The sequence below is a fragment of the Prosopis cineraria genome, unplaced genomic scaffold, assembly GCF_029017545.1.
Source record: "Prosopis cineraria cultivar Desert tree isolate PC_DT_omini unplaced genomic scaffold, ASM2901754v1 PC1, whole genome shotgun sequence".
NCBI lineage: Eukaryota > Viridiplantae > Streptophyta > Magnoliopsida > Fabales > Fabaceae > Prosopis > Prosopis cineraria.
This window is the reverse complement of record NW_026555332.1, coordinates 37,042,035-37,050,133: the sequence shown is the minus strand read 5'-3', so window position 1 is coordinate 37,050,133 and position 8,099 is coordinate 37,042,035. Positions and strand designations below refer to the sequence as shown.

Genomic DNA, 8,099 nt, shown 5'->3' with positions numbered 1-8,099 from the left:
TTTCCATCAGAAATCCTTTCATCCACATGCCATCTCAAAATCTTCGCATCATTTTCATTAGCAAACAATCGTTTAAACCTTGATATAATTGGAAGATACTAGAGCACCTTCGCAAGAGCTTTGTTCTCTTTGTACCTTTTTATCTCATATAATGAACACTTTTGCTTTTTTTTATGCTCTTTCCTTTATAGTATGCAGTCAATTAGGCAAGCACGTATTTTTTTAAACTCCATGCTGAGTAGGCATAGAATTTTCTTCGCCTCATAGTAACGAACTAGCAACACATTTTCCTTTAGAAGCATTAATTTCAACAACTTCAACATTTCTATAAAACTCTTATTGCTCCATCTGGATCTAGCTTTCAAGTTCATCAATTCCTTACACTATATTCCTCACACCTTGGGTACAAAGATGTATTTGCATCATACATATATTATTATACGCTAGGGATTGCGCAAAGGCCTCTTTACCCACTTCACGAATCATATCCTCTAACCGATCAACCATATCATCATCATCATCATCATCAACATCGACATCTCGCACTTGAGATGTACTTGGCAATGGCATGTTCATTCTTTCGCCATACCATATCCATACTCTATAACTTTTGAAAAACCCTTTACAAATTAAGTGTTCATATATCACATTTGCATTTAGCTGCCTCTCATTCAAACAATTCCTACACGGACAATAAAACCTCCCACTATTATCTTCAGCATTGCTTTGAGTGAATTTCAAAAACCCCTTAACTCCATTAATATACTTTGCACTCGTTCATATAGCATCTATCCAACTATGATCCATATTTAATTTGACTTCCTAAAACACAACATAGTATATTAAGATAGGACCAAACAACAAGTTCTATATTAAAAATAGGGCCAACCATGGAAATTTCCCTATTTTCTAGAGAACAAGAATCTTTAGAGTTGGCTTCCTTTTTACTTGAAGCCAACTCTATAAATTCTTTGGCATTTCCATATAGAAAAAGGGGCCAAATAATAAGTTTTACAAAAATTTCAGTAGAGTCTCTCTTAAAAGTTAGACTTTTCAATAAATTTACAATTAAAAATACAAGAAAAAATAATATTTTTTAACCACAACACAGTCACATGCAATGCCTAATAGCCTTAGGCCTCTTCTATGTTTGCTCACACTACACTAGTCCCCTGTCTTTATTTATATTAATCGAGAGAAGCAAAGTCAAGATATAAAGGGTTTTCGAGTACTGTAATATTACTATAAATTACTCTCATTTTTAACCTATGGCACAATTAATAATTGCTTGATATTACAAGAAAATAATCCAAATTGACTCAGTCGTAGAAAGACTTGCTCATTGACCTGATTGAGAATGAAAACAATTTAAGTGATCATATGCATCATTCTAATTAAACAACCTTCTTCAATATCTCATCAATAATATTTCTTCCACAGGCCACAACATATATACAAAGAGAGAAAAAAAGGGAATAGGCTTGCTTATAGAAGAAACAACATTTTATATTCCGAAAAATATGTACCTGAGAGAGGCCAGAGCAATTTTCGCAGTGACATGAAATTACGCGTAGCAGTTAAGGGAGAAAATCATGAAACGAAGAAGTTGAGTCCAGATCACAATGAGACTAAGAGGGCCGAGTCCATATCAAGAAGAAACACAGTCGCACAGCATAGTAGACTAAGAGATCGAGAGATTGACAGAGGAGAGGGCGAGAGCGAGAGCAAAGAAGAAAGACAGTGAGACCAAGAGACTGAGAGATTAACAGAGGAGAGGGCGAGAGTGAGAGCAAAGAACAAAGACAGTGAGACCAAGAGACTGAGAGGTCTAAGGCGACAGAGAAGGGTTTTGAGACATTTGAAAAATCTGAACCCATATCTACACCGATTATATGAAATATCTGGTGTAGATATAGGATAAAAAATTTAAAAAAAATTCAAAACATATCTACACCTGTTACCAAGTCTAACTAGTGTATATATGGTTAAATTTAAAATTATTTTTTAATAATAATACATCTACACTGGGTTTACTAATAACCGGTGTAGATATCAAAAAAAGAAATTTTATTTTTTAAAATATAATACTTATCTACACCGGTTAAGATTTAAACCGGTGTAGATATTTCTCCACATATTTTTTATTTATGAAAATACCACCGTATCTTATTTTTACACTGTAAGTGCTATAACTGGTGTAGATATAGAGGTTTAATTATCCCATTTTGTACTAGTGATTCGCTTAAAACATTGATATAGAAGTTATAGTTTTGATAGAGCTCCTCATGATTGTGTACTCTTACATTCTTTAGATCTTGTTAGTCTTCCTTAAGGCTATGACCTCTCTATTATATTTCAAATCGACGGAAAATCTCACTCAAGATTTTGCAGATAATTATAAAAAGGACTAAAACATTTCGAAGTTTTTTTGGAGTTTCTGATGTGACATTTGACAAAAAGATTGAATGTTAAAGACAAAAAATAATCAGGGGCTTGTCATTTTCACTTATCATTATCATGCTTGTTATTAACTTCTTACACTCATGCTTGCTAAATTGTTATCGTTACTTGTCATTTTTCACATGCATGTTTTATCAAAACAATACTTTCGCTTGTCATTCTCCACCATCATGCTTTGTAGAAAATTGTATACATTTGGTATTTCTCAAATCCGTGCTTGTTAAACTGTAATCATTTCTTGTTGCTTCCCATATATATATATATATATATATATATATATGCATGCTTAGCATAACAATATTTCTATCCGGTGAAATTTAGAAAGGTTATTTTCACCTTTTCTCATTCACTCTTTTTGTCATATGTCACGCCCAGAGCAATTTTAGAATGTTTTGTTCCTTCTTTCGTAATATAATTAAGGGTCTTCATTGATCTTTGAATGCAATTATTTTAAAATTTTATAAAGACAAATAGATCTAATAATTTAAGCTAAACCTGACAGATTAATCCAAATAAATTAAAAAATTTTAGGATTGAACTTAAAAGTTTATAAAATTTTCTTTACATTGGGCTTATTTAGGTTAAGTTTCAATAACAAAGAAATTCGAGTCAAGCCCAAACTAAAATAAGTTTAGCTTATATACCAAAATTCTTATTTTATTATTCATAAAATGAAATTAACTTTCACTTCAACCCTACATGTACAACTCACAAATTCTCTCCCAAACTCTTAGTTCGTACAAACACTCCTAATTAAATAAATTCTTAATGTTCTAATAATTACTTGTTTAGAATTTTTTTAAAAATATTAAGGAAAAATAAACAAAAGAGGTTACTTTATATGTTTTCATTTATATATTTTAATGATTGCTCTCATTTAATATGGATAGAAAAAAATGTTATATTACATGAAAAATTTTAATTTTTAAGATAAAAATTGAAATTGTCTCAAAAGAGGAAAAAATGAAATGAAATAATATTTAATGACTCTAGTGCTCAAGCCAACACAATAAGTCTAAAAGCTTGAGGTGTAAAATCAGTCTTAACTATATAATTTTTTTTAACTATTTATATATTTTGAGTTAAATCTGAATAAACTAATCTAAATTATCGTTTGTAACGACTAAACAAAAGACTGCATTTGAGTTGGGTAAAATGAACGGATAAGATTTTCCCATTGCAATGGTCAGGATTTACTAATATTTTTAAGCTCTTGCACACGAAACGAAGTGGAAAAAGTCTTGCCCGCCTTGTTGGTTCTTGGGTCGGACGATCGAATTTCTTTTCCCAGAAACGGTGGGTTTGGAAATAAAGTGGCGACCTTAGGGAGAGCTGCAAAAAAATACATCTATTGAGCTCAATAAAAACTTTAACATATTTTTTTTAAAAAAAAATCATTTCTTTGAATTATGTACTTGCCGAGATTAAAAAAAAAGTAGATTCATTTGTTGTTTGTTTTTTTTTTTTTCATTGACAGACATCTTAATTGAAGATTAAAACAGATTACGATCGGACAATTCCAAATGTTAACATTTAATTTGATGTTACAAGGGCCAGGCTAATAAGGGAAATTAAAAAAAAAACTTAAGTGAGCAGAAAAACAAGCGATTTACATTTACCAAAATCCAAATAAACAAAAAAGAGAGAATTACAAGTTGTAAGAAAGCTAATTACGCACATGTCTCAATTACTTGTAAATAGAACTGATAAAATAATTAAAGGCCTGTTTGTTTTAACTTATTTCATGAAAAATTATTTATTTTTTTAAATTATTTTATGATTTTTAATTATGTTTGTTTTAAACTTCTGAAAATAATTAGAACTTGAAAAAAAAAGAGCAAATTTGTAATTATTTTTAAAAGCTTCTGAAGACAATTTAATGTGATAAATGGGAGAGAGGAGTTTAAAGAGGCGAGATATGTAAGAAGATCATAATATTTTAAAATAATATACTAGTGAATTATTTTTATAAAATAAAAATAAAAGAAAATATCATAAAATTTAAAAATAAATAACTAATAATGATTTTTTATTATAATCAAACATTAAAAAATGTCTGATTTTTATAAAATCTCTATAAAATAAATTTATTTTATAAAATCTTTAAACTATCTAAAAATTCTTATTTTTAATATTAAAAAAGGTTCTAATTTATTTATTTGAAATTTGATTGTAATTCTTCCAATAATTTGGTTTAATCTCTATTTATTTATTAGGGGCAAACGCTTCTCTTCGTACTCTGTAGTGTTGACACCGTTTAGCTGCCACGTGTAGTTACGTTTACGTCTATGCGAAGTTTTTTAAATTTAATATTCCTGAACAAGTATGCAAATGCTACTATTCAAAATCTCTGCTAATCACTCAAAGAAAGAAACAAGAAATTAGTTTATATGATCTATAGCTACATTTACTCATGTTACGACGAATATAGCCCTAAGCTCAAACATTTAGCCAAAATTAATATAATGGAAATGCCTCCTGGAAAGAACCAAAAAACAGGCGGTTTTATAGTTTATAACAAATAATGATATAATAATAATAATTAAAATCAGTGGGCAAAGGAGGGAGAAAAACAGAAAAATCCTCTTAGGGTTTTGAAGTATAAAAGAAAAAGAAGGAGTTTCACGATCAATTAATGGAAGCTCAAGACAAAGTAATCAAGGAACAAGAAACAATGGCTTCCAAATTAATAACAGCTCCATTCTCAATTCTCATCCTTAGATCCCTTGCCCTGATGGCTTCTGTAATTTCTATGGCCTTATTGGCTTCCAGCCATTACCAGCAATTTGGTGCTAGTTATGATTATGAAAAGATTTCCACTTTTAGGTATGGACAACATCATATATATGCATTCATTCAAATAACTTTTTTTTTTATGCGTTGCAAAAATTTTGAAATAAGTTATATTGTTATAGCTTATGCATAGTATAATTTGCTACAAGTTTTACATACTATATTGTATATTGATGATCGAATATGTACCTAATCTTATGACCTTTATGGATGTTGTGTTTCGGTTGTATCGACTACTTTGATTAGAATTTAGCTTATATGAAATATTTTTTGATTTTTTTTAAAATTATATAAATCCTTTATTGGAAAAGACTTATGTACTTCATGTTATGCTTTTATCCATATAATTTAATAATACGATCTTGTTATAAAATAAATAATATATAAAAAATTTAGAAGTCTTAAAAGATCAAGTATATTACTTTTTTATTTAAGAAATTTAAAAATTATCTTCAATAAAAATTATAAGTAAAATATTTGTTATACAAAATTATAAGTGAATTCTACATAAACATCTTTTGAAAAATTATAGAAAAATTTATATAATTTCAATAAAATTCAAAAATGAGTAAGGGTCATTTAAATTTTAGAGAAAAACTTATATACTTAACCTTATATTCTTAAAGTATTTATTTTCAAATAAATCAAGACATATTAATTTTTTTATAGATTATTTATTTTATAATAAATTCTTGTATTAGTAATATTAATACATTAAAATATTTTTTGGTTTAATTGGAAAAATATATTAAATATATAAGATCAACTATATAAGTCTTACCCCAATATTTATTACGTTCTTGATGAAATTAGATCTAAAAGAGTATAAATTTTAAAAAAACAAAGAAAACAATAAATTCTAGAAATTTTTTATTATTTTCATAATATATTTTTAAACTAATAAATTATATACTGAATATATAATATATAATATAAAATCTATAAAATTCTTATGCCTTCAATGATGCTTAAAAAAAATGCAGATATGTGATGCCAGTGGCAGTGATATCAATAGTATACGGTGTGGTTCAGTTACCCTTTGCTGCATCCTACGCTCTAAAGCACAAGAGACTGATACCGCAGCATTTTGAGTTCTACGCCGATATGGTCATTCCCTCAACTGATCTAATTTTGAAATTAATGTATAGACACACACTGACACACATATCGCGCAAAATATGTGTGTGGATATGGGTGTGTGTGTGTATTTTCCATTTTTTATATTTTTTTAGAAGAGGGTTTTTAAATTAAAGGAAAGTCTGCATAAATGTCTAAAAATAAAACTCAAATTAGTCAGCATGTAGATAATTAATGTAATTGTAACAGGTTGCTTCCGATTCAAACTTTATTTCTACTGCAATGGATTTGGATTTAATAATTATCTTTAATATAGGCATTGAATGTATATAGTATTTAAATGTTGAAATTCAAATCAACGACTTTGAATTCATACTTCATTTAAGATTAATAAATAAGTGACTTTATCTAAATGATTGATCTAAATTTCAACAGTTTAGATGCTATATGTACCTAATGTTTATACTAAATATAATTATCGAATCCAAATCGGACATGCAATACATTACTACTCTTATAATTGACTTAAATTAGTGGAAGCATAAGAGCTTGTTAGATTTTGTTATATTTTTTGTTTTAAAAAAATATTTTGTAAATTAATTTTTAAAAATTGTTTTGCAAAACAAAATAATAAGAAAATCTATTTGATTATATTAATTTAAAAATAATTTTATAATTCAAAAAAAGGCCAGTAGTAGTAGTTGTCAATAGTTAATGGTGATGAGTTATAACAGTAATTGATCATATATAGTTGAAGGTAATTTATTTGACTTTTTTTACTTTTAAAAACAAAATAAAAATAGTTTTGAAAGCAATTAATTGAATACAGGTGATGAACTTGTTGCTTGCCACAAGCAGTGGTGCTGGTATTGCTGTTTCTTGTGAGTCGAAGAAACGAATTCGTGTTGGCACCAGCACCGTCACCGGCATCAGCGGCTATTATGATGATGAGGAATTGGTGGGCATAAAAAATGCTCTTAGGAGATTTTCTGAGTTCCACAACAAGCTACTTGCTGCTTCTGTCTTCCTCTTTGTGGCTTGGCTTTTCTTGGCTGTCGTTTCCATCATTTCATATAACAATAATTCAAATCCAAGCCCATCAACTCTTCATCATCATCAACTTCAATCTAATACAGTTGAACACTCTCCTACAGAAGACCCTGCACAACACAGCGATGTTACTCCTCATCAAGATGTTAAAGTATCGTCTGATGATGTGTCTGTGTGATGAAGCTTCTCATTAGATTTGAGGTTTGGTATTAAAATCTTTCAACAACGTGAATGCCTTCTTTTAAATAAACTAGTATGAATCCTGTGTATTGTATGGAGTTTGATAAATGAACCGTGTATTTTATTATTATTTGTTGTTATTGTTATTATTGATAAAAAAATATATTTGTTTTAATTTGTTTAACCATGCTACTATATATTGGCGATTATATCAAGTTTGTTCCGAGAAAATTTTATGAATGTAAATTTAGAGTAACGACTTCACTTTTCAATAAAAAAATTTATACAAAGTTTGAAATAAGTGGCAGCGAAGATTAGATCTTGTGAATAATATATTTTTACATATTATTTTCATATTTCATAGGATTGCCATGCTTGTTGTTTAGGGATATTAGTAGACCTTCTATCTTTGTTTATTGGTTCGGTTGTAAATTCTAATGTTTTTTAAGTAAAACTTATCATGGATTTTATTCTTGCTTGAGTCGAACCTAACTCCCAACAATCCAAAGGATTTTTTTTTTTTTTTTGTATAAATTGAA

General features: G+C 28.4%; 1 protein-coding gene across 1 annotated transcript; it reads left to right on the top strand.

Moving 5' to 3' along the window:
• Nucleotides 1-5,134: 5,134 nt before the first annotated feature.
• LOC129295078 (CASP-like protein 4D1) lies at nt 5,135-7,558 on the top strand. The gene is made up of 3 exons (XM_054933587.1): nt 5,135-5,286; nt 6,237-6,360; nt 7,160-7,558. Exons 1-3 carry the CDS (start codon nt 5,135-5,137, stop codon nt 7,556-7,558), a joined length of 675 nt encoding a protein of 224 aa, XP_054789562.1.
• The last annotated feature ends 541 nt before the right edge of the window (nt 7,559-8,099 follow it).

Excerpts from the sequence above, each read along its gene's own strand:
- LOC129295078 (XM_054933587.1), top strand. The coding sequence starts at position 5,135 with ATGGCTTCCAAATTAATAACAGCTCCATTCTCAATTCTCATCCTTAGA. Across the intron at positions 5,287-6,236 it reads GAAAAGATTTCCACTTTTAG|ATATGTGATGCCAGTGGCAG; the intron begins GTATGGACAACA and ends AAAAAAATGCAG. Across the intron at positions 6,361-7,159 it reads TTGAGTTCTACGCCGATATG|GTGATGAACTTGTTGCTTGC; the intron begins GTCATTCCCTCA and ends AATTGAATACAG.